Source organism: Ascaphus truei, chromosome 2 (genome assembly GCF_040206685.1).
Source record: "Ascaphus truei isolate aAscTru1 chromosome 2, aAscTru1.hap1, whole genome shotgun sequence".
In the NCBI taxonomy this organism is placed as follows: Eukaryota; Metazoa; Chordata; class Amphibia; order Anura; family Ascaphidae; genus Ascaphus; species Ascaphus truei.
The window spans coordinates 339,592,622-339,620,405 of record NC_134484.1 but is presented as its reverse complement, the minus strand read 5'-3'; the positions used below and the strand labels follow the sequence as shown (position 1 = coordinate 339,620,405).

The following is a 27,784-nucleotide window of genomic DNA, read 5'->3' as shown; positions in this document are numbered from 1 at the left end:
CTACAGGTCAATTTAAACGCATTATTTAAGAAACACAATAGGGAAGGCAGTGATATATTTTTTTTTTAGAATTACTGCCATATTCACTATATATTCATAAACGGGCAACGATATTCATCTCATTTGCATACACAAAAAAATGTGGTAACCGCATTTAAGCAGCAATATCCCCATAACCCAGCCCCCCCCCCTTTAAAAAATGCTTTCATTTGAACCACTGCCCTCCAACATCTGGGGGCTTTTAGGTTCCCAGGTTTTAATAGTTTTCTGTGCCAGCGTTTTAGAGACAAAAAATCACGACAATTATGGCCGCAGGGTCACAAATACTAAGTTGTGACGTTATCTCCCAATGAGGTCACAGCTTTCTATTGGCTGCCAGAGTGAGTCAGACCTCATGGTAATTTTGGGTCTTGCAGTCCCCAGAGGTCAGAGGTTACCCAGATTCTGGTAGGAAGAACAAAATAGATCTATAAAAATATTGGAGCAACACGGACTACTGCTTTAAACAGCGATAGCAATTCAAACAAGCGATGATTCATAAAAATAAATTATTGCGGGATAGAAGTCTCACACAGTTCTACTATATAGTAGAACTTCTTACAAAAGCCCAGTGCTTTTTCTCTGCGAACAAAGGTTGGGATACTGTGGTCCTCCACTAATCTTTTTGTGAGAAGCTATTAACACGGTAGCCGTCAGCGCATGTGCAACAGCTCACGCATGCGCAGACTGCTGTGTTAAAAAGTTTGCTCACCCCTAGCTGTAAGCTATTAAAGCGAACCCCCCTTTTCATCCGTGATATTAGCCGGGCTCCCCCTGCCTGATGTAATCCAAATCAAATGAAAAACAAAAACAAAAAGTGTTATCAAAATCAGTATATAATATAAATGGGGGGGGGGGGGGGGTGATGTGCCGGCAGGGGGGATGTTATGTGCCTGAAGGGGGGGATATGATGGGCAGGCTTTGGGGGTGATGTGCAGGCAGGGGGGGATGTGATGAGCAGGCAGGGAGGAATGTGATGAGCAGGCAGGGGGGATGGCAGGGGAGTAGTGTGTGTGTGTGTGTGTGTGTGTGTATGTGTATGTGTGTGTATGTGTATGTATGTGTATGTCCACAATAAAGCTATATAAAAAAAAATTGTTTTTAAAAAAACAACACACATACACACACGGCATTGTAGCGGATCGCGCAAAAACGGGGTTGAGCTGTATTGTGTTGGGACTGGCTTACTCCGGGGGATCACCGTGCCTGGCTCCTTGTATCTGCCACAACATGCTACCAATTCACTAGAGGCGAGAAAGCTGTTTGCAGTTAACCTCCTTAAGCACTTGAGGTACTTCTTACTGATAATTTTATAAAATGCCTTCAGCTTGTGAGCCACGCTTCAGGAGAAGAGAGAGCATGCATGTGGGAAAACAATCCTCTGCCTTCTTCGTAGTCCCACTAGAACGCCACAGAACAAGCATCTCTGCAGAGTATGACACTCCCTTACCGCTCAGAGTTATGGGGGTCGGTGTATCTGAAGTAGTACCAGGCAGAATCAACAAAAGTATCCATTGTGTCTGTCTCTCTTGTAGCTGCTCCCATGCACCTATGAAGAACAAAAATACATTTTGTAAAAACTCACAGGTTCTTCCTTCAGATAAAACAATTACCGTTGATAATCTCGCTCTATGTACATCTTGCGGCGATTTTGCCTATGATAACTCTTTACCCATACTTTCATCATGCATACAAACAAAACGACTTATTGACTGCTTGCAATCTACAACAAATATGAATAGAAAATTGTAAAAAATTGAATTAACCCTGGAGAATATATTGAGAGCACAAAGTGAGGTCACACGTGAGCCATGTTCATACTACAGCTGTTAAACCCCTATTGTCGGAGATGAAGGATGGCTGGTGTTTTGACCTTCCGATTAGCAGCCAAGTGACAAATATGAGAGTGCTTGGATGCCGTATGCTTGCTATGGAAGAAAGAACCCATTATCTTAGCAAGCAAATGGTATGAGCAAGCCTGAAAAAACACTGTATGTCAGTGCGACAATACTAGGCGCTCTAATTCTCTGTTTCATCATAACGGGACCAAAACTGTAGTTTTATCTCCGTATGGCAAAGTGTAATATGATTTTGTTTCAGTACGCTTTATTTCTTTTGACTTTATTGTTATATACTGGCTGCTGCTATTATTGCCTTGCCTTACATGAGCAGACCACTATAGCCTAATTCCAAATTGTTGAAAAGATCTCCAGGCACTAAAGGTTGTTATCTCAATTCAGAGAAATATTTATTTTACATACAGTGTAACCGACGTTTCGGACACAGAGGCCCTCATCAGGATTTTTTTGGTGTGAATTACCTTTATCTTGTTTTGGATTGCATTGCTAGTTCTGAATAGTGACTGTTTTGGGCTCTATGAGGGTATTCATTAAACCAGGGGAGCGCACACTTTTCCTGCTGCGCCCCAGTCTGCCTGCTCCGCAGCTCGCCCCTCCCCCCTACCTGGCAGCTGCATCAAATGACGTTCCGGGTTCACGTGACCCGCGGCGTCATGTGGTCACATGACCGTGCGGCGTCATTTGACGCTGCATTGCCATTGAGACGCGTCAGAGTGTCTGAATCCCGCTAAGTTTTATTGTTGCAGGCCTCACGCGATCCCCCGGCATTTAATTTAAATGCTTGGGAGGTGTGGGGGGGAAGAGCGAGGAAACCGCCCGTGCGCCCTTGGGGGTCGTGCCCCACAGTTTGCGTACCCCTGCATTAAACTAGGATAGTGCCAATTGGGCCAATAAATAACCTCCTTTATGATAAGTGTGCCTCGCTTATCTTATAGCACTAAACTGCTGCAAGTCATGCTGTGTGCTTGTATTTCACCCATCTTTGAATTTGCACAGCTGATCTCACACATGCTCCTCTGTTCCTCCAGTGAAGGCAATGCAAGGCGATCCTTGCCATACTAATTGCTGTGCAATGATCACATCTCCTCCTTTCCTGCTGCATTACACCTCCCCAGTGTTCTAAAGCGCTCCGTTTACCTGGGACACTTGCAGTTTATCCACTCCGAGACACTTGCTAAAAGGGAGGTCCCTTTTCCTGTGAAGGATGCCACAGTGGGCAAGACCACCGGTAAGTCATCAGCGGGCACAGGCACAGTGCCGCAGGATGGGCAGTGGATGATAGGGATGGGGGTGCCCCAGTAACGCTGCCTTGATATTAGCCAGTCCCTCAGCTTGTCACTGGTGAGGTGTCCGCCCACTCCTTCATGTTTCGCTTGCTGGGTTATGGCAAGGAAAGCCTCTTGCCTGGTCAGACCTGTAAACTGGAAGAGCATCATAAACCAGGGCAGTTTGATTAACCAATAAGAATTATCCATTCGTCACAGTGTACACATTGCTACCAGATGTTCGGAAAGTGACCATTTTGGCCTCTGTAATAAATACAGCAAATGCATTTCTGCGCACATATTAACCATTTGAAATGTACCTACTAGTACCTGCAGTTTGCACAAATATATTTAGACGTTGACTTTGGTGCAGGCAAGTATTTCAAAATTGTCATTGTTTATCATTTGTAAATAGGCATCCTAAAGCTTAGGGCTTGGTTTCTGGTTCTCATCTCTGCTTTAACATTTCCTCCGTTTTTTCTTTGTTTCTCTTATATATTTAACAAGTAAAACCTTTACTTAAAAAAAGGCATACGTGGAATTTAATATTCCATTTAACCAACTGTTATAAACAGTTTTCCTTATAACAATAATAATTAAAAAATAGACATGCTGGTTTATGGTATTACTATAGTAATTGGAACCTACCTCTTATATATTAGGTTGTCTCATGATCAGGATGCCTCGTGTGACTCGGGAGGTCTTGCAGTAATATGTGTGATACTCATTGTGCAAGAGGAAGGCTCCACCAACGTTTGTATACAGTACATGCCACCTCCAGTGAAAACCAGGCCTGGTATATTAGTGGAGTGAATAAAAAGGAAGGCCTGGGCACACCGGGATCATTGGCGTCATTTACGTACAGTTCAGTTAAAAATCGCAAATGCACCATATTATGTACACATTTTTAATGACATACTCCATTTGTTAGTCTAATTTATGCAGGAATTAAATCATCGCCAATCCAAAAGGCATAAAAATAACGATTCCATAGCTGTTGTACGTACCAGCTACAAAACAAAAATATATGGCTACTATAAATATACTGCACTACAGACACTACTACTGTAACTCAACAAGTCACAAACACAGGGTCTCCATGCTTGGTGGGACTCCATACTTGGTAGTCCTCTTTTAGAGTATTAGAGTAGGTGCCCTGCTTTCCAAATGACATGTCAAAAACAGGTGTCAAGACCTGTCCCATGCATACATAGAAGCCCATATTTACTAAATGGTGCTATTCCAGAAGACACCTTTGCCGGGATACACTACACGTTGATGCGGGATATCCCACCCAGAACCTGCATTATGTATCATTATGTATCATATACCCAGCGTCGGCGCCCAGTAATCTCTTCCCCTCCTCCCCCTTCCCTTATGGCCCATTCAGTTGGGCTGTAAGGTGTCATCCAGCGCTAGTAGTTTTCTTATTTAGCAGCTCTGGTTTGTAACTATGGGCCAGAATGTTTTTATGTGGTCACCAAAGTCTGGCCTGTTTTGGACTTTCCAATGAACTATTTATGTTGTACATGCAAGAAAATAACGCCTGCAATCTGACCTTTCCTGAGTTGGTTATCTTCTCCGTCCCATCGCCGATTGTGTGAGTAACACTGACATAGGGCAGCCCCAGCGTGTCAGCTATTTCTGCATCTTCCAAGCGGGTGCTGGGGATACCTACATAGGAAAACAAACGGGTTCAATACAAGTGTTCCACAGCAAAATGGATTAAAGATAGATTTTCCCAAAGAGGAGGGGGTTAAATTACACAATTCCTGCTTTTTTTGGAAAACAGTTAATAAAATATGCTCTTAAAACTCATACCACTGTTTGTTTATTTTTTTTTTAAATGGTTCTTAAAATATAATTATTATTAGTATTTGGCCCAAAGGATCCTCATGGGAATAAACAAAAAACCGGTATAAGGATTTAAAAAAAAAAAAAAAGCGTATTAGTAGGCGAAAAGGTTACATTACAGAACGTGCAGCTTTACAGCCGTCTGCAGTGTACCTACTATAAAACAGCTCTACTTCGATATCTCTACCTATGCATGATGTGTGAAGTCAATTTGTTTAACACCGTCACTGCCAGGAGGGTCTGCAACGCATCTCTGTAACTATAAAACAAATGCCTAAATAGAGCCTCAAACCTAGTTTTGAAATCTAGATAAGGTATTCATCCATGATGGAGGAGAAAGTAATGGTCTGGATGCATACAAGTTAAATGCATATTGCATTATTTCTATGGATCACTAAATAAGTATTTAATGATATTCTCACGCTTGGATGAGCGTGCAAAGTGAAGACATCAACTAGACTTTGCGGCAGCTTTGGGAGTGTGTTTTTATCTCTTTTTTTTTTTGTTCGTATTTTCTCTCTCCGCAGGTCAAACGCCTTGACCCGTTCTGATGGAAATGGTGAGGGTACCTTTCTGCCAATCTAAATTAGATCTACCAGACGTTTTTTTTTTTATCACTTCAAAAAACGAACAAACGGTACATCGACTGGATTCTTGACACCAAACATTAAATGTATTATTTTGCAACTCGTACTACATTTTCAGACAAATTGTTGAACTGTTTCAGAGAAATGAAATACTGAAAATGAAAATAAATTGGTAACCACAGTTACCAACAACACTGCACTACAACAACCTGTACAGTTACTTTGACGTGTAGGTGGCAAAGATAATTATTATTCACTACACAATAGGTTTTTGATTGTTTTTCCACGGTAGCCATGATGTCGGTATTACTTATCATACATCACGGCCTTCTTCAGAATGGAGGTGTTTGTGTCTTTCAGCTGTCAGTTTGTTACGGATGAGATTGTTGTTGTTGTTGTTGTTTCATGGACGTGTTTTGCAGTTTGTGAAATTATATTAACCGGATTTCTTTTCAAGTCGCAGTAATGTGACAGTTGAAGTGATATTCAGTATTCACATTGTGACTTCCAGACAGGGCTTGATCATTGTGACAGACAATATCCGGCCTTTGTAGGCAACTTCGTTGTTGTGCCTCAACTGTCAGTGGAAACTCAGCTTATTTATAGGCTCGTATAATACCACCCAATATGTGAGAGAATGAAATTGCCTAGACATTACTGTTTTTAACTGAAGTTTGACAATACTAGAACAATTGGATGACAAAATCCACAAACTGATGTCGTCGTCTCATTCCGTGTTAGGAATCTTGGTCCAATTAGGTTTAAGTCGCTCATCCCACAATGTGGTATGAAATATGTTTTCACAGTGTTATTCTATTAAAGTAAATTAAAATATGTTTTTATCTATTGCAGAGGATAACTTGTTGTCTTTAGTGATATGAACCATTTTTAAATTCTATGCTTGCAAATATAATTTTCTAAACAATTTCCACGCAGGGAAAATAAAAAAAATGGCAGCCGTCATTCACCCATGAGAAAAAGAAGTAAATAAATGGGAAGAAATAGCTAATCACAGAGTAAACTATCAAGACATGTTAATTCCTGAATTTCATCTGAGAATTGCGGTTTTAAAATGGCCCATCTAGTAATGATCCCAAAATACATGTCACTAATCAGCTAGATCCCCGTTTTACACATAACTAAAACAGACACAAAAATATAGATTGCAATATGAAAACATCACCCTCTCTTTTGCCTGGATCTTGCTGGGGGAGGAATTTACTCAAGTCATACTAGAGGCATCTATTAACAGCGATCATAATAAACCAGAGTCAGTTTTTGTTTCTATGGGCATTACTTCACTTCAGCTACTTACCAATTTTAGTGTCCAGATAGCCCTCAAACTCGGATTTTGCCGAGATGACAACAGGTACCTCTTGCTTAGTGAACAGATTAACAGCGGAGACGCGGGTGATGCAGTCTGCAAACATACACATATAAGAAATGCCATAATTTCTGCATATCAATCGGTAAATCCAGATCAGTCCGAAATATATGTTCATTCCTTCCTTTTTGTCCAGCTGTTTATCTTTCTAGCTACGCTGAAAACTATTAAAGTGCACTATATAACGATGCCCCTGATTATCTGTACACGAGACACTGTAAGGCACAGCTTCACAGCATATTAAACTAAAGCCAAGGCATGTTTACACCTCACGCTTAGGACCTTCTTCCAAATTGCAGAGAAATATTTGTATTCACACGCTGAAATAAGACAAACATGTCTACACTGGATACAAACTGGTTTCAAATGTTAAAATACATTGCAAATCGGTCTTTTTTTTTTCTTTTTTCCTCCTCTCTATAGTAATCAGTTTGAGATTTTAGAAGAGAAATCGTTATGGGTTGAAATGATTAAGTAGGGCATATATTAAGATGCCGTACAATTTAATAGCACATATAAAGAAAAGCGCACAACTTAGTGTAGTAAATAAAATATAACATGTAATTACACAACATGCCTAAAATAATTTCATTTTTGTACGTGCGATACTTACCTTGATATTATCACTAATATATTTTATTTACTACACTATGAGTTGTGCACGGATAAAAAGGAAGAGCAGTGAAATCAGCGCTGAATGTGAATAGTGACACGCTATAAGTGACAATAATATATACAACACACTACACTTAAAATGGAGGCAGCCTAGGTAAAAAGGTTAACACAAACCAATACAAATAGTACAAAAAAAAAGGGGAAACCGGCGCCTCTGAAATATAAAAATCTAACCAAATATAAAGTCCAACACAAATGGGGAGGAGTCCTGGAAGAAGAAGTCTTCAATGAAGTCTCAATGGGGACAAACAAACATTTAAGACAAAAACAGAAAAGACGAAAGAAAAAAGATCATAGTGTAACTCACTTTATATTTGGTAAGATTTTTATATTTCAGAGGCGCCGGTTTTCCCTTTTTTTGTACTATGAGTTGTGCGCTTTTCTTCTTTTTCTTTGCAGCTTCTCCAGATGCTGAGCCATCTGTCGTTAAGCAGCCAACTCCTTCTATATTCCCTGCACAAAGGTTCTGCATATACTGTAGTAGTGGGTTATTTTTGCCCTTTATTTGCACTTCTCACTTTATTTCATGATGTAATCGCATTATAATTATTTACAACCATTGGTGCGCAATTTCACTTTCTTTTTGAATAATGGATACATGTCTAATGAATGAATAAAAAAAAGCTGTGTGTGCTGTGCACGCGCATAGTAAGTGAAACTTCTTTGACTTTTGTCACAGAAATTGTGTTTGTGATGTTTTAATTAAAAATCAAAATACAATTTCTCTGACAAAACGCAAATACATTTGGACTTAGAATGTGCGTGCTCGGCACACATCCCCTGTATTTGCTATTTGCACTAAGCGTGAATTCCTCGTGCGTGTGACTGTGTGTGTGCGTGTGACTGTGTGTGTGCGTGTGACTGTGTGTGTGTGTGTGTGTGCGCGTGACTGTGACTGTGTGCGTGTGACTGTGTGTGTGCGTGTGTGATGTATGCGCACCCATCCTGCACCTCGCATATGCCCCTGCACCTCGCATATGCCCCTGCACCTCGCATCACCCCCCTGCACCTCGCATCACCCCCCTGCACCTCGCATCCCCCCCTGCACCTCGCACCCCCCCCTGCACCTCGCATCACCCTCCTGCACCTCGCATCACCCTCCTGCACCTCGCATCACCCCCCTGCACCTCGCATCAAACCCCTGCACCTCGCATCAAACCCCTGCACCTCACATCAACCCCCTGCACCTCACATCATCTCCCTGCACCTCACATCACCTCCCTGCACCTCACATCACCCCCCTTCACCTCCTCACATCACCCCCCTTCACCTCCTCACCTGCACCTCCCCTCACCCCCTGCACCTCCGATCACCCCCTGCACCTGCGAGCACGGCGGCAGAGCAGTGTGGTAGGAGGAGGGATGGGCACAGGTTGTGTTGCCCCGCAGTGCCGGGGATCAGGGCAGGGAGGACGGCACATACGGCGAGGAGGCCCATGTGAGTGTGACGGCCCCCCCCCCCCCCCCGGGGAAGAACACCATGATGCCGGTGGGGGTTGTGTTGGGAGGAATAGAGGGGGCAATTGGGGGGAGAGGGGTGGGGGAAGGTTGACACGCTGCAATGTATTATGTTTGTCCTGTGATTTAAACCCAGCTTGGTGACAAAAGGCAGTGTGAATTAGCATGTGAATTAGCATTTCAATGCCCCAGCTCAGAAAGGGGTTCCAAGCCAAAATCTCCCCCATTTATTTCCCTTATAAGTATAAGGCTCCCCCAAAGTATATTCTGTAAGGAAGTGTACTTTATATTGTGTTTTAATGTTTACTACTGTATAAGGTTCTATACAGAAAGCCCAGGCATATGGAAGATGCTAGCTAGTTTGCATAGATTCCATAGTTCAGAGAGGGGGAAACCATTTGGTGAGCAGGATGTCTGTTGGTAGACAAAGCGGAGCCAGGGAAAAAACGGCTCTGGATGTCAGAACTGATAAGCAAGGTTTCTATTGGCAAGTTTTGAATTTATCCCTCCTATCAGTGAATGCGTAATTTCAATCCCTGCTTTAATTGGCTATTACACCCCTCAATGATTTAGATCCTAAGGATTTCAGCCTATATAAGAGCGTGCTGTAAAAGCAGCTCTCTCTCTCTTTTTCCTGTTGGAGATCTGAAGACAAGCATCCTCTGGCAGGCCTCTCTCCTTTTGCTTCTGTGAAAGAGCTATTCACACCTGGAAGCATGGGGAGGCCTAGCCAGCAGGCTGGATTTCGGTCCAGGAGCCCAAGGTTCTATCAAGGTAAGAATTGCTGAACAGGCGCCTTGCAACTAGGAAAGGGTAGATCTCTTCCCCAGAACCCCGTAAGTGTGTATATTCTCTGTTTCTTGTATTTCTGTGTGTTTCTGTGTGTTTCCGAGGTCTTGTCCGAATAAACCGCAATTTATTTTACTGCCTGTTTTGCCTTGTGACTGATCCCTTAAATATAAATGTGTATTGGGCCTGGTCTCCCGTGACAGGCTTATTTTCTGGTGGCAGCGGTGGTGGGGGCCGCCGTTAGGAGCGGCGACGGCCGCATGTCACAGCAGGCGTGGGGGGGGGGGGGGGAGGGGGAGACACGTCACTTCCGTTTCATTTTCGTCTCCTTCGCTCCAGTTTTGCCCCATGAGAATAGGTGCCACTAAAGAAGTTTCACTTCAATAAAATAATCCAATATTATGTCTATTATGATATATGAATGTATGTATTTTAATAAGTGAATATATGTGTTTTAATAATGAATATGTGATAAATAAGCGATTACCTGCCCAGGGTCCGATTTGTGAACTAGTTTCAGAAGGAATGTAATAAAACACTCAACCCAGACCTCTGATCCTACTCACAAGGTCTGTACGCGCGTTTGTGTGTGTGTACACCATATACATTTTAAGTTATGGTGGGTGAAAAAGTCGACCAGAAACCTCCACCTTATAGCATATAAAAAGATCAGTTGTGAGCACATTAACATGTCATAGACAGGTCTGCAACCCTGCCTTTCACCATTATTACCTAGCATACAGTGCTTCCACTGTAGCAAGGGATCAGGGGTGTGTGTGTGTGTGTGTGTGTGTGTGTGTGTGTGTGTGTGTGTGTGTGTGTGTGTGTGTGTGTGTGTGTGTGTGTGTGTGTGTGTGTGTGTGTGTGTGTGTGTGTGTATTGACTGCTGCTGAGCGCGCTTCAAAGTCAATTTTGTTTGTCTCCCCAAGCGCCAAGCTTTTTGCTATTCGCCAGGGAACGTTTGACCAAGGGGAAGAAGAGGATGTCGGTACAGGACTGTCCCAGGCTGATTCACAGCCTGCTCAAAGACTATTCCATCATTGACAGCCCTGATGAGGAGAACTAAACACCCTTCACCCCACCCCCCAAAAAAGTTTTATCCTGTGCAAATAAAGTTTGAGATGATGTACGTATGACATGTATTGACCTAAATGCAAGACATATGTATAGGTAATGCAGTACGCCGTTGTGCACGTCACAGTTTTTTTTTCAAATTTGGGAAAATATTCTTAAAAGTAAATGTATGAGAGATGTGTGGGTTACGCACTGCGCCGTTGTACACATCACTGTTTTTTTTTTCTTTTGAAAAATAATTTATGTATTGTTATGATCTTGTTGTAAAGATTCACTGCATAATAAAAGAATAAAAAAAAAAGTCTGAGTGGTTTTTCTGGCTTTGCATCTGATTCCCATGCTGTGCTAACAGCGAGCATTAGCTTATAAGGGCTCCATGTAAAAATGTATTTCAGGCAAAAGGTGACACGTGTGCTAATTTGCATGTTATTTCCCAGAATCCCTTGCGGCAGTGGAAGCACTGTATGCTAGGTGATAATAATGAAAGGCAGGGTTGCAGACCTGTCTAAGACATGTGAATGTGCTCACAAGTGATCTTTTTATTGCACACACACCCACACCCACACCCACACCCACACCCAGCGTTTAACAGCAGTAATGCACGTGGCATAATAAAACAATGCATAATAGGAATAAGCGCTTTAAGATATAAAAGTAACCATTCCCAGCTGGAAGACACTTTATGACCCATTAGCATGAATAGGGCTATAAAGGGCAATATTTACTAAGTGGGTTTTACGCCGTGAGACCTCTCACATGCTGGAAGACACCTTAGGCTAAGGCCCGGCTCCCTCAGTCAGCGCGCCCGCACTGCAGACAGGCGGCGCGCTGACAGACACAGACCGCAATATGCGGTCTGTAGGGAGCGGGAGCCTAAGCAGGGCGGGAGTGGGAGGGGGCGTGGTTTGAGTGGAGGGACCCGCTACTCCCCCCCCTCCCTCCACGGGCTGCAGGAGGGAGCTGCTGCGGGCTGCCGGAAGGTAAGCAGCTCCCCCCCTCTTCCCCCACAAATGCCCTCCTGACACGCTGACACTCACACGCGCTGACGACACGCACGTGCTGACGACACACACGCGCTGACGACACACACCACCCCCCACCCCCCTACCTTGTGTAGGAAGCTGTCTAACAGCTCCCGCTCCCACCCGATTCGCTCATCAGCGCACCACGTGACGCGTCCCCGCTCGGGATCACAATTTTCTTGCATCCCCTGCCGGCTGACGCGTCACAGTGCGTAGTGAGCCAGCAGCGAGGGGGGACTGGGACAGGCTCGGGAGGATTCCCCTGCTGGTGGGGGACGCTCACGCGGCCGCCCGCGCCGCCGGGCACAGTGGGTCCCAGCCCTTATACTGTAGCGCCATTCACTTGAATGAGTCACAAAGGGCCATATTTACCAAGCTGTGCTGGAAGATGTCTTATAGAGTAGCACTGCTTAGTAAATCTGGCCCTATGTGTTTGTCAGGTTCTAATAAGAGGCTCATGCATAACAGGGCAAAAAATGATGCACTGACTCAAGTTCAAATGCACAATCTTAGCAAGCTCAAAACTCAACAGTATTATATACAGTATTTATATACTTAATATGCCAACTGGAGTGTTACTGGGAAAGTGACCTCAAATATACAACAGTAAAGAAAGAAGTCACAATGCACATCCAATGTGACAAAATATTTCATTTCTGCATTACTTTCTTCTCATAAATATGGGTTATTTAGTTCCATCTTGTGTATAAAACATGTTAAACTTGTAACCACATCAAGGTAAACCGTTACAGCAGGTACCTACTCTACCAATCTCATAGTGTCCCTTTGCATTTCCTCCTCTGCATGGAGAAAAGAGGGATCAAAACAATGCACCGTCTCTCATGCACAGCACATAAAGTGCTTCAGTATTTTAACAAACACACACGGCTTCTGTACGCTCATAACCCACATCCACCACACCATATTTGTGTCAAGAGACGAGCCACTAGGATTGTGACCTCATGTATAGAACAAAAGACAAAAAGCACTAGTGCTACATCTAACTTGACAAATTATATAGTTAAATACTTATCTGATTATCTTCTCATAAGCAAGGGTCATTTAGTTCAATTCTTTGGCCAAAGTATTTAAGACTACAACCACATCACGGTATGGCCCATCTGTAGGTCCTAACACTGCTGTACCTGCAAAAAGCTCTCATACCCTCTCTAATGGAGAGAGAGCTGTCTTTAATAGACTGGTCATTTACAGATTTGTCAGATTGGGGCTTCTTTGTTTACGGACACACAAGTCGCAGTGATCAGGGGAGGAGGTATAAAACAGCTCTTAGAAAATGTACAAGAACTGATATTTTAAAGAGGCATTGAGGGACTTTTTTTTCTATAAAGTAAAGCACTAAGTAAACAAAAAACAATAAATGCATAATATCAAAGGAGGGTACAGCTCTTAAAGGAAAGTAGTCACAATGCCCTAGTGTGAATTCCTCACCTCTTCCTACTTTGAAGTCTTCCTGCAGGGCTTCTTTTAGGCTGCTGCTCCCGTGCAGCAGTCTGTGGTTTGGTAAAATGGATACGTGCGAGGCCCCATAAACAGCTTCGGGGTTAAAGGCATAAGCGGAAATAGTCTCTCCAGTTTCCATGCCGTTCACCTATTCAACAAATAATACGGAGCATATAAAAGCGGTCTGTGGCATGCTGCGGTCATTATGGTTAAAGCCAGAGTCGGGTGTTGAACATGTGGGTGACAATGAGAACCAGAGATTTAGTGAGATTTGAGGTAATGGGATCAAGAGTAGAGATGGGTAAATCCACCCAAATCCGCGTCCCGGATTTTCGCTGATGTTGCACCCAAAATCCGTTTTGCAGTGTAAAATCGGCAAACTGATTTGGGCCGTTTAAGTCCACGCGAATGCATCAAAAACGGCTATTCGATATAACCCGTGGACTGATTTGCAGAATCTAATGCGCGGATTCGGCAATCCATTGGCGGATTGTTGCAAATCCGTCGGCGGATTGCTGAATCCGAGGATTGCATTCTACAAATCCGTCCACGGGTTGTGGAATCCGCGGAGTGTATTGGTACCAATAATAAAAAATCCGCCAAACACAAATCGCCCTTTTTGAGATTGATCCGCTGAAATCCGAGGACCAAAGGAGCCGGACCATCCGCTGCGGACTCAAATTCGCCCGTTTCTAATCAAGAGGACATTAAGTAGAGATGGAGGAGGAAAGTACAGGCGCCACCTTCTCGGTAATAGGTAAGGAGTTAAGTGAAGAAGGTGCAGAGTGGATACAAAGTCAGATAGAATCAATCTTGGCCTTGAAGTAATTAGCAAAGTTACATAGTTACATTGTAGATGAGGTTTGGAAATAATAAAAAAAAAAAAAAACATGCGTCCATCAAGTTCAACCTTTGCTAAATTTAGACGACAGATACTTTATCCTATATCCGTACTTACAGTATATTGAGCCAGTGGAAGGCAAACAAAAAACCCCTCAGTGAAATATCATCCAATGATAACTCAAAGTCTTGAAGGATAGTGGAGGAAGAGAAGCATATTGCAAGGGGGTGGTATGAATCAAGGACACAGAATAGGCGACGTAGTAACACTTTGTTACTGTGCATTACCCTGGCAAAGTAGCTTTGTTTAGTTTGAAAGAGACAAGTGTTTAAGCAGGATGAGAGGATTTTGTAGTGCAGAAAAATCAACAAGTGTGACGGTTTCTCTAGAGACTCTCAGATGAGCAAGTGCAGGAAGAAACCGTACGTGGTGGTTAAGCCAGTTAGGAGACTGAGGAATGTGTATGCCTCAGTAGGAAAGGAGCATGGTGGAGAGAGGAGAAAATCAATTTGTAGACAATGACTTGATCGTCATCGAAGAGAAGCATAAAAAAGAACGTTTAGCGTTGAAGTTAGTTTGGAAAGCTGAGAAGTATATAGATTTCAGGTTTGTGAGAGTAATGAGGGGATTTAGGAGGTGCAGCAGGAGAGGAGTGAGAAATTGGACAGGAGATGAGATGGTGGTCAGGTAAGTACAAATAGGAGGGTTGTACCTGGATGCTCCTATTTCAACTAAGTGGATACAAAGTGCTATTGCAAGATAAAACGAACGTGCTGAGTTACCCAAAATGAGCGTAAAAGTGAAATAAACAGATATTAAACACACAAAGATTAATAACTGTGAAGCAAAGTGCAAGGATTTTAAACCACCACCACTACGGTGAAAATGTGGTGTGTGATAATAAATGAATAGCAACTCAAACAACCCTTTTTAGACTGTTCCCAGGTCCATATGAGATAGCGATGTCTCCCAGGTAAGGGGAGCGCAGGATTTTCACAACGTGGATATATAAAATGAAACAATATATACAATAGTGTAGCCAGTTAAATGATGATTCAATAATAATGATCGGGTAAAGATTCCCTTTAAATGTGTGGCATATCAGAGATCCCATCTCTCTCTGATGGGAGCGTAGACGTAGTTCACCAGTATATGCAGCAGCTTCTCTCCAGTGCATCTCAAAATTAAGAAACGCAAGATGGTGTAATATGTCAACAATATGTATTACAGGATAAAAAGATATACAAATGCGCAATCACATTTTGCACAATAAAAATGCACATTGGAACAGTGGGAGAAGGAGATCCCAGGCGTTTCTCTGCGACGGATCAAACAAAATAGCATAGGAGATCATGTCTACGTCCAGCAATCTGACATGCTCATTAATACATTTAAGGAAATGAATTAGTCAGCTTACCATAAATGGAGCCAGTGAAAAAACCAAGACAATTCAGAGAAGTGAGCTTAGAAGGAGAAAAAATAAAATGAAGAAGAATCAAGAATATAAAATGTCTTTTATTACTCAATATAATCGGGAAGCGCCCAAGATCAAAAAGATGCTTTGTAAGCGTTGGCATACTTTAAAGAACGATCCAGTACTCAAAGACCATATACAGTCCCAGAAACACCTAATGTCATTTTCAGTAAGGCGCCCAACCTAAATGTAATCTTCCACGTCGTGAAAACCCTGCGCTCCCCCTTACCTGGAAGACATTCCTGGTCAGGGAAGTGTCAGAAAGGGAACAGTTTCTAGCAAAGGCATGGTCCAGGTAGCGACCATCTATGTGGGTGCAGGAGACAGCCCATTGGCGAAGACCACAGCTGGTAGTTCGGGAAATAAAGAGAGAGAGGCCCAGGAAGCACAAGGGTAGTCAATTTTGCAATTAAAACCCTCCATGAGGGGGGGGAGGGGGGCTTGAATACTCGGGTTGCGCACCCCTGCCTCAGTCTTCCCTTTGTAAATGGAGCTCCTGATTAAAAAGGATGGGCAAGCATTGGTTCTAGATCAGCTTTTGCACCTTTGGCCACACGCGCCTGATACTCCCATATACCGTACATACAAAGATCTTTAAATATACCTTATACATTTGACTGTGTGTACAGGCCACAGTTCATTCTGATAAACATAAATAAAAAAGCTCTTTCACATTACGACTGCTGTAATGGTGAATATTTAACTCATTACTTAGGAGAGCGAAAGGCTAAAACCATATCAACGTTTTGTTGCTGAATTCCACTTGCTTGCCCTCTAAAGTATTGTGATCTTTGGGAGGCTGTAACACACCATACAGTGATCCCTGTTTAAACTGTGCTTCCTGCAGTGAGGGGGAGATATGCAGCAGATGCTTAAATGTCAAATGTAACATATTGGGTTTTCAAAAGCAGCTCTACAGTCCAAATAGACAAGAAACAGTCAGTTAGAAAAACAAGGGTAAAGAGCAAGACCCAGAGGGCCAGCAATTGACAGATACATTACCTTTAACATGAAGTCAAAATAACAGCCACTGCAGTCTCCAATCCAGTTAGCTTGCATGCTTTTCACACCATACCACTCTGGCAGCTCAGCCAGAGCATCACGCATAGCCTGCAACAACACATAGGAGCTACGTTACAAGCACTTATACAGCAACCATCCACTCATTGAAGGGTGAGCCTGCAAGAAAATAATCCAGTACAACATACTTTTGTAAAATAGACTACAATATGAAGTTTAACTTTAAAAAGATAAATAAAAGCAGCGTTTTATTGTCCTATGCTAGACTGTAAGAGCCAATAAATGTGAGCAATATGAAAATGCCATATACATGAACTTTCAGCAAAATACTTGCAACTCAAAGTAACCTTCTGTGAAGTTCTTCTCATCTCTAATTCGCACCTGTTTCAAAAACATTTTTTTTTTAGTTAAAGATATTGGCTTTTGACTTTGACAGCTTGTCTTGAAAAACAATTGCTACCGCAGTACGATCTGATGTCTCGGTGGAATGGACAGTCTGAAGCCTCCCATGTTCTGCCTGTCATACTGGAGAGCGGCATGTGGAACGCACAGACGTTCCCAGGGGTACGTAAACTAGGGGGCGCAACACATACGTAGAACTGTTTTAGACCAGGTACAGTGTCGGAATCGTCACCGAACCAGAATGACACGGCCATCCCGGCACGGAGACCATGTCATTCCTTGTGTGGCCATCACATGATTGCAACCTGGGGTTGGCAGCGGAAAAAGAAATGACCAACATTCTCCTGAATGCCTTCACATTTCCCTGACTGCCAAGCATGCAATTCGCCCGGAAGTTAGAGTAAAATGGCGTGACATTTACAGAATGTGATCAGGGCCACTAGCGTGTTGGCCCTTGTAACATCCATTAAATGTCACCAGGCCACACTAAAGCAGAAATAGTCGCTTTTACATGGTTTTTTTGTTTCACTATTACACTAAACTGTGAACTTTTTTTTCATCCAAGTTCTCCAAACATTTATAGAGACATGACAGTTACCAATCGTCATCAGCAGGAGACTTCATCTCTATAATGCCCCTCTCAAAAAGAGGGTTGCAGTTTGGTTTGTTGGGATGCGGTGGGGGGGGGGGGGGGGGGGTTGGAGTTAGTGCCTAATACTCACAGAACTAAAATGTTTAATCCAAGTGCCTATTATGCCCATTTTACAGTTTCTTAGAATAATTTAACAGTAGCAACAAAAATCAGACACTGCATATTGAATAGGGTGCTTTAATTTTCGGTGTTTTCCCAAACATTATTGAAGGGGACCGGAGTTTTAAACCTTTTGCTGGAGGGGAAAGCAGCCCACCGCACCACAGGCAGGACCATCCCTTCTAGTAATGGTGGGGTTAAACACCAGCATGCTGCTGGGAGAGCTGGCTGCCATTAGGGAGGGATCTTTCGGTGTTCCTCCGGTTACCACAATTGCTGACAATCACAGAGACTCCTCAAAACAGGGAAATTAGCATCAAAACCCAACATGTGGAGAACAGTTACCACGGCAACCCGTGATGTCTGCAGTAGAATCTAAAACATGCAAAGCCACTGATTTGAATCACAATGCTACAAGTTGCTGTCCCGTCTTTTTTATTTGGGGGGGGGGGGGGGTTATAAAGAATATCTGTCACAATACTGCATATAATTAGACTTCCACAGACGCATTAGAACAAAGAAACATACGGAAAACTCTATGGACAAGCGTCAAAGGCTCAGACATTGCTACCGTCCAACCGAAACAACGGGAAAGACCTAGATCCCTCTCTGCATCAGCTGGCAAGAACCCATGCCTGGTAAACTGAAAAATAAACCAAGTTTTCAGTGTGTGGCAACCCTCAACAGTGGCTTCAAGATCTAACCATCTTCCTGTTCCTCTGTAACTGACAGGGTTAAAACTAAAAGGTGTCTCGGTCAGCAGTTGCAGTGCTTTATTTAAAGGACAGTAGTACTATGCCTAAACCTGTTAAAACAAGCGTACTTCCCTGGAGCGCTGTGCTGCTAAATTAAAATCGGATTTGCACCAAACAACTACAAATCAACCTGATTTTATGTGCAAGGTTAAAGCTCCTGTGTCATCAACAGGGGTTAATGGTGTATTTCCCTGTTAGGAGCAAAGTGAACTAATGGCAGAATTCTGGTAATACAGTATATTGTTGATGGACAATTATTTTAAATGATGGTTGAAATTGGGAGAGATTTCATTTACTGCAGGGACTCCGGAGTAAGAGATATATTGCTTATTTGATGTCTTTTACCCCAATAATAATGTAATCCAGTTTATGAACACCAACTACGTCAGACAACCAACAAGTACATTTAACATGTACAAACAATTTCAAAAGAGCATTCAAAATCTAATTCACGTAAGCATCATTCACCAAGATTTAGACTATTGAACTTATCAATGCCAATAAGTGCAGGGCTCTTCCACAGGCCGTCTGTGAGACAAATCTGGCCCATGAAGGGTCTTGGACTCTCTACTGCACCTAATTTCATTGTAGTTGCTTAGGTAGCAAAGTGTCATTTTTCACATGGAAATTCACGTGTACATTAAGGTAATGTAAACATATGGTGCTGGTATTATAGAACTTTTCAAAATCTTAAAGTATAATAATTTTGAAGTCTTTAAATAGATCCAAAATGACAGTTATAGTTATACTCTAGCGACTCTTCTACTCCTAATTTCTTTTGAGGTTCTGGCCTCTTCGGAAAATAAGTTAAAGAGATCAGAGTTGGGCTACTTGGACTGTACTTTTCACACTAGAAGCACGTTGGCACGCAGCACCCCTATTTCAATCTCCAAGTCAAACATCTATATTATGTGAGTGGGTGACTATTATAACCAGCTCTTACTATGTATTAGTATTATGCACATACTACACTATGAGCGCTCTCCTGTGTGTGTCTCTCTTGTCCAGAGGCTTTCTTCGACAAAAGGACCTGCTGAGGAAGGAAGCACTCTGAGGAAGGTGTAAAAACGCTCAATATAGTGAATAAGGTCTGCAATATACATTCAATTTGGGATTTCTTCACGATATACAAAATAACTACACCATATTTTTATTTCATTTCTCGATCTACATGTTCCCATGTTTTCTTAGAAAACAAAAGAAGGAACGGAGCACTGCAACTGCACCAAAACCTTCTCTCTACCACTCGGATGCACGCGCAAAGGGACGGTCTTTAATCCATCGGACTCCAGCTCCATTCATGGGCTCTGCCAACAGCTTCGAGGAGCAACTTAGGAAGTCCCCAGCACCAGAGATCCAGAGACTCCAGGAGGTAAGCAGACTATAATTTCCCTCTGTAGTATACATGTCCTGGATAGGTGCTCACTATGAAGGAGGACTATATGCTCTGAAATCCAGACTCATTTATATTCCTATATACATAGCTCTATGGAGCATTACCTCGCTCCCTTGTTTCTACCTATCTTTATTAGGACTACTAGCCCATCCCTCCCCTTCCCCCTATTCTATCATTACGACATAGCGATTGTACCTCATGAATCATACCTTGGCGTAAACCGTTGTTTTGAGGAACCACTGTTTCAGGTACTTTTGTTCCACTTTTGCTCCAGAGCGCCATGAACATCCATCTTCATCCACCTGCTCATTAGCCAACACTGTGTGATCCACTGGGTCCCAGTTAACCATGGCCTGCAATCAAGCAACACAAAAAGTCCGACAGGACCAATGGGCAGCTTTAAAAAGGCCCGCTATGCCCTTTCTAAAATGTATTCTCAAAATACCGCAAAAACAAATACCTGTACAGGTATGCACACCATAGGAGTTACACAAAGTGACATTCGATAAAGCAGATCACCAATTGTGCCTTCCATTATGGTTTGACAGCAGCACAGAGATAGAATAACATGGCCGCCTGCAAAAGGAACACTCCCCGGGTTGCCCCTTTGAAAAGCATGTCTGATGCATTTTCAAGTTTGATGAAATGAGAAGCAACCTCTCAGCCGTGACTTTTATTCAACCCTTTAATGCTTTAAGATTAAATATTTAAAATCTTGTTTTTGAGAAAGGATACGATCCGGGGACTTCGTGTAATCTTCTTTATCTAATTATGTCTAAAAAAAAAAAACAATGGAACCCGATTCTGTTTCTCAAAGGAACAATTTTCATAGTCGTACTGAAAAGCCACGCGTTAACATTTTCAAATGCAATTTATATGAACATGAATAGAAATGCTGCAATTATTTCAAACAAATAACATGTATTGTGCTCCGTTTAAAAAAAAAAAAAAAAGAAAAAACTGAAGTAGGTTTTTTTGCAATGCTTTCAGCCGAGCCAACACCATAGGGAATAAAAGTCTAATTTAGTGCTTGAAACAGCAAAAAGGAATAACATTTAAAATTAAAAACTCGAAAGCATAAATCAAAACTGTAAAAATAACGCTTTAATTAACTGCAAAGAAACACAATGCTCCAATGAGCAGCCAGCAACAGAATACAATAATGGGGGAAGAAACACATCTCCTCACGGGCTCCCTCCATCATAATATCGGCTGGGAAGTAACAGCGGCTTTGATTCCCCTTGTGCACTCAGCTGTCCAGCAATATCCCATTCAATAACCCAGACTAGGGACGTTCAACTCCAAACACCCCTCCCCCCCCCCCCAACGGGCCAGGTTTTCAAGTTATCCCTGCTTCAGCACAGGTGACTCAATCAGTGGATATCCTGAAAACCTGACCTGTTGGGAGGGGTGTCTTGAGGACTGGAGTCTAGCACCACTGACGCAGACAGAGCCGTGTTATTACATGGCAGGAGTCACGTTCCATCTGCTCCGATACTTCCAGGTCTGCACGGGCCCTCACTAGGAAGAGTTTAAGTTATAGGATTCTGCACTGCTTGGGGCAGGCGTCTCTTTACCTTCACCATGTAACTGTACGGAGTTTATGCTGCAACTATTTCCTTTGCTATATTGCTTTTCATGCCCAAGGTAGTTCGCTGAAGGATTTGTGTGTGTGTGTTTGTTTTAAAAAATACATATTTTATAGGTTTGAAGCAGGGGGTCTCTGGAGATGAACTGCATTCCCATGATACCTCTGTAGAGGGTGCCAGTAAAAGCTCCGGCTGGGATAAATGGGGCTATTGTAATGGCGGTTTAAATGTCCAGCATCACAATAGAAAGCCGTGACCTCACCCCTTGCGGCTTCCTTTTGGCCCGCGTGACAGGAACATTTAAACCTGTGGAGCTGCTACTGGCACCACCTAGGGAGGTGTGCATCTCGGGGAGCAGGGGGAGCTTAAATTAACGGGTTTCAGCTCTGGAGACTCACTGCTTCATACATAGGGGGCGGGGGAAGAACATTTTTGGAGAGCATATGCTCCTTTAAAGACATCCCTGCTTCAGCATAGGTTGCTCAGTCACTTTCACTGAACCGCCTGTGCTGAAGCAGAGCTATAATTAAAACCTGACCTGTTGGGAGGTTCTTGGGAGCCAGTTTTAATCATTTAATAACAATACGTTACAATAACAAATATAGTGCTGCTAAAGCGCAATTAATAGTAAGTAGGAGACATTTTGTCAGCACAGTTTCCTTCCTATTGAAATAATGATGTTACCATACTCTAATGGTGTATATTCACTAATGTACAATAGCCATTCAACATTGCATAATGAGCATCATATTTTAACCAGGGTGTCCCTCGGAGCCGAACTGGGCTACATATGGTTGCAGAGATAACAAAATGTCCTGGACACCTAGGTGAGATATATGGCCACCATGGTCTGCCTTACTTCAGCACTCAAGCGGAAGTCACAACATGAGGAGACGGCGTACAGACGCTTCCTATAGGGTGATACCGGCTAACATCATGTTTCTCCCCCCCCCCCCCCCCCCACCTCCAACACTAAACATTTTTTTTTAAGTTATTTGTTGTGGGAGAAATGCTGGTTTAAAAACAAAAAAAATATAGCATTTTGGCTTGTGCTGTGATGGTGTTGAATGGGCTGTGCTCCCTATGTATTACTTGATGGCTGCAATTAATTTGTATGCTCTGCACCCGTGGGCCGTTCTTGAAACCTGCCTTTTTTTTCTCTTCCAAACCGTGGGGCACTTTTATAGAAACTGGAGAGGAGAGTGGGTGCTGAACCCATAAAGACTGAGGACATTGAACTTATGTCTCATTTGACAATTGTATGTTGGTCCGTAAGGCAATGACGGAGTTTACAGCTTTGATATTGGGGAGTTAGAAAAATGAAAGGCAACCCTGATTTAAACACTAGTACCAGCCTTATGGTCAACATGTGAGAGTGTCCATCAAGAAAATCTGGAAGAGGAAATGGGAGAGATCTCAACTTCTCATTGACTTGCATTACAAATGTTATTAGAGAGAAGTAGAATAATTTTTTTTCTGAAATACCAAGGATTATCCCGATATATAGAGTTGGTCAGAATGGTGTTGTCGGTCTGTGACAAGTAGCTGCATCTTCCTGGGTCTCGGACACTAAATCAGTGAGTAAAATGGGCCAGATTGAATGGTGCCTTTGTTCTTCCATTGTTCTACTGTTAAGAGTGATGGATTTATTAGATCCATAAAGGAGATTGTTTATTGTCAGTCAAACATCTGCATGGCAAGGTGGTTAGAAAACATGGAATAAAAAGGTTAGTACAGTGTTTTTCAACCAGGGTTGCTAGGAAGCCGTGGGTTCCCCAGGCATCCCTGAAGGGTTCCCTGCAATTTTTTGGTCCTTTGAAAATTGTATCAAATACAGAAGAATTTACAAGGCATCTGATCTCAGAGTTGCTATTAGAGATGGTTGGGGGTTCCTCAGATTTTCACTTCGGGTTCCTTAACCAAAATAAGGTTGGAAACCACTGGGTTTTAACAGGCCCAAATTTACTAAGCAGTGCTATGATCGAAGACCTCTTCTGGCATCAAAACACACCCAGTTAAGTGAATAGGCCATAGGGCTTCTTATGGCATAGCACCACTTAACAACTATGGCCTACAATGTATATTTACTTTGCATTTAAAGCTGCAGTTTAGTCTTTTTATTTTTTTACTTCAATAGTTTCATGTGGGCAATCTCTAATTACCTAAAGAACTGCATAGCTGCCGGTCAATTCATTCTCCGTCTATTGATCGGCAAAGTTTGGCGACATCTTTAAATATGGTGAATGTAAATCGTTTCTATAGGAACAAGCATGCTTGTTAAAATAGAATACAAGAAAATTGGTCTTTCAAAGTTGTTTTTTTTTTTTAAAACAGAAAATGCTAAAAGTATTTTTTCTTACAACAGAACTGATTTATTAAAAAAAAAAAAAACACATGCAGGATATTGCCCGAACTGCAGCTTTATGCAATACAAGAACTTGAGATAAAGAAGCGCATCCAAAATGATTCTTGCTCTAAGTTATTAAACATAATTTTGTATTGGGACCTTACTTGCTGTTTCTGGCAGGCCTAACTGCTTATATCGCCGTCTGCTCCAATTACCGATAGAAACTATACTGTACATTGAGAAAGCACCCTTGTGTTGGTGACGGCTAGAAGCTAGTGTGGGAAAGGTTGAAAATTAACATGTACTGTAATGCGTTGGGCGGTTCTGAAATGGTTCTCGAATAAGGAGAAGTAAATTTGGATGGACGAAAGTTTATAGACTAGTCCTTCTTATTATTTTCAGGGGTGGTAAAAGTCACTCTTGAGAAGCAGTCCACCATCATTGCTATAATAAGCTGACTGAATTAATTCTGTGATCCCCACAACACATTCCTACTTGGGGATTCACAAAGCTCAGATAAGGGGAGTTGGATCTCAACCTGGGTTATCCAATATTTGTGAATTCCCACCTTAGTCTCTTTTACAATCAAAACAGTCATGCGAGTTAACAAAAAAAATAAAAAAATATCGCAGCTATTTGATTAAAACTTGTTTAACTTAGAAAAAAAAAGTAGTTTAATAAAGGTGCACTTAAAGGCTTAACATCTGTTTTGTAATGCATATTTATGCATGGCTATCAGCATAAAGCCAGTCGCAGTGCGTAGGCATAATGACAAATCAAAAGAAAAAACTTTTTTTGTTTCAGTAAGAAAGAACACTTTCCGAAATGAGGCAGGCTATGCAGCCAAAAAGAGACAGAATGAACCAATCTCAGCACTGTGGAAAGCCATTTAAATCCTGTAATAAGGGTGTCTTCCTCACCACATTGAAGAACTGTTCAGGACACATCTGGGTGGACAAGAACACACTTTCCAACATAATTAACACAAACCACTCACTAGAATCATCTGCTCTTAGGTTGAATTAAAATGGTCATAAATGAAATGTATCTAACCCCAACAAGAATGTTAATAAATCAAACTAAATAAAAGAGATTTTTTTATTCATCCACAGGAAAAAAAAGCAAATAGGGGGATTTTATCAACGTCTCTCAATTGCAGCAAAACGAATGCAAAAAAAATTATTAAACTGCACCGGCTTTATAACTGTAAAACAACAACAACTTATTGCTTTAACTGGATGCCTCTTCACTCATATGTCTGGTACTATGATTTGCTACACTTTTGACCCAGTTTTGCATTTAAGACACTGTGATAAATAGACCCTGCGGTGTCAAAACTTTGTTCTCAACTGTAGGACAAAGTAAACAGACCAGGGTCCAACAAGTCTAAAGTAAACAGAGACACTCACGGTCAAGTTGGTAGCTCCAATGCGGTAATATTTTCAGCCATGGTTCCGTCATGAAACTGCGATCAGTCAGGCCCAGAAGCACCATAATAATATACAGTCAAGTCTCTTCCTTATACCTTAAGAGCCCAATGCTTTCTTTATAGTTACCTGCACATACTGTACAGTCTTTATAAGCATAAATAATTAAGCTATTGTTAAATCCATCCGTACAACCTCTGATAAAGACACTATTGTGGATGTTTATCCTTGTGTCGCTGTGAACTTTACAGTAGTTATTTGATTTCTAAAGAAAAAACAGGCATTGAACAAGTGCATTAGTGTACACTACTTACCTCTTTCTGATAAACAAGCCCTGATTCATACATCTTAACAAAGAGGTACTGAGTCCACTTATAATAATCTTCCGAACAAGTGGTAATTTCCTGTAACAATAGAAGTAAATAAAGGAAAGATTTGTCATAACATACAGCAACACGGCTGATCTACTTTTCCAAGAACACTGCAATCCCTAAAAATATCTTAACTACACAGGGGTTCAACCAAGCAGGTATTATTAAAGGAGAAGGATATCTTCAGGATCTGTAAATTACAGGGCTATGGGGCACTCATAGCCAGCTGATAAAAAGAGGCATGTTCCCCATATCACACGGTCCCTGCTTTGTGATCCCCTAAAAACGGCTTAAAACAACCACGATGTTAAAACTTCTAGGCACCATTAAAAGGAAATTGTCCTGTTAATGTACATTGTAACCGATGTATAATCATTTATTTATAAAAGGTTTTAACCTGGAAGTCATACAGTACATTGAAAGTTACCTCTCGTTTTCAAGTTTGTCCTGGGCACAGAGTTATGATGGCTATACATGTTATGGGCGTATGTACTGTAACAGTTAACAGAGGTGAAGATGGCCAGTCTTGCAATCATTTTACTCCAGTGAAACAAACATTAAATTAGGTTTAGTTAAAGCATTAGACTTGGTTTGGTGGTCCAGTTGGGAAAGCGGACTTCATGACACTGATCCACCGTGCATCATTAAGACAATTAGGCTGCAGCCATGGTGCAAATGACGGCTCACGCCTCTAACAAAATGCAGGGGATTTATGGAGCCGGCCATAGTGTGCGCGAGCGAGGAAGCGCAACGGAGCGGCAGATTTTCTAGCAGACAAGTGATTTTGTCGCGCGACGGCCGTGTCACGTGAGCGGTCCAGCCAATGAGGGCGAACCAGTCTCGTGACGTCACGGCCACCAGTCGCTGTGGAGCTCAGGTCACAGATCACTCGGCCGACAGGCGCACGCAAGGCCATGCGCACCGTCGTGTCCACTATATCCGAGGCCTCGGCTAAAATATAAGTGTGGGACCCGTGTTTGGGCTCTTTTCTTCCCTTTACCAAGCACAGATCAATGGAATATTAGAAACCCCACATTCTTATTCCAAACCTAACAGAGGAACACAGACTTTGCTGGCAGAGAAGGTCCATGCAAAGTTCAACAGAGCAGACATCGTGGTCAATATCTTTTGTTTGGATAATGAACAGCTCTAGTCTTTCATCACTACTTCAACACAACTATTTTTTAGTTAATGGATTGATAAGAAAGGCACTCAAGATCCCATGTGCATCTATTTCCATTCCATGGTCGAAGTGCCATTAAAAATAAGTAAATAATAAATTAAAAAAATTAGTTCTACTGTGGATGAACGTTACACCTGCAAAACTGCACTTAAACTCTATGCCCTCATTTTACAATGAAGGCAATAATTATGCAATATCAAACATAAAGAGAGCAAAGTGTTAAAGTAAATCCATTGTCTTTCAAATGACAGTAAAACTGTAGCTTTGCCAAATGGCCCCTATTCCTGCCCTCACGCTTTGCCCGGTGCTTCTATTTCACAGTAACCTCATAAACGGATTCTCCCTGCAGTCTCAGGTGCGCGAGATTCAAATAAAAGAAAAGAAACAGCAGAGAAGCTTACTTATACAGAAGGACCAACAAAAAGTGTTCCTAAAAATACAGTGCAAGCAACTCAGAGCAGCAGCAGAAAAAAAAAAAAGCTCAGTTTGTGTTTCATATGCTGGAGTGACAGTGTTTTTGGATACGAGTCATTCTGCATTTCAGTTTATGACAAAAATGTAGAAGGAGAAAAATAAACCTTGTGGACTTTACTTCCCATAAATGCGATTGTTGAAACAAGGAAATTGGCTTGCGTGTTCGCAGCTGATGCTTCCTCTCCCTGTCAAGTTTAATACGAGCCGGGGAGATATGGAACAGGGCTGTCTGCAGCTTCCCAACTCGCCGTGGTGACAGTCTGTGATACTCAATGTGTATTTAAAGGA

At 42.2% G+C, this 27,784-nt stretch overlaps 1 protein-coding gene across 2 annotated transcripts in view; it reads right to left on the bottom strand.

Annotated features, from left to right (window-relative positions):
- The window catches only part of LARS2 (leucyl-tRNA synthetase 2, mitochondrial), a 77,887-nt gene that overhangs the window by 22,642 nt on the left and 27,461 nt on the right, over positions 1-27,784 (bottom strand). For both annotated transcript variants that reach the window (XM_075586731.1, XM_075586730.1), the window contains exons 6-13: positions 25,783-25,872; positions 20,315-20,458; positions 16,784-16,891; positions 13,455-13,614; positions 6,920-7,024; positions 4,722-4,837; positions 3,036-3,319; positions 1,490-1,588 (exon numbers count right to left, since the gene is read on the bottom strand). In XM_075586731.1, the coding sequence (XP_075442846.1) occupies positions 1,490-1,588; positions 3,036-3,319; positions 4,722-4,837; positions 6,920-7,024; positions 13,455-13,614; positions 16,784-16,891; positions 20,315-20,458; positions 25,783-25,872 (1,106 nt within the window). The remainder of the gene's footprint in view (positions 1-1,489; positions 1,589-3,035; positions 3,320-4,721; positions 4,838-6,919; positions 7,025-13,454; positions 13,615-16,783; positions 16,892-20,314; positions 20,459-25,782; positions 25,873-27,784) is intronic.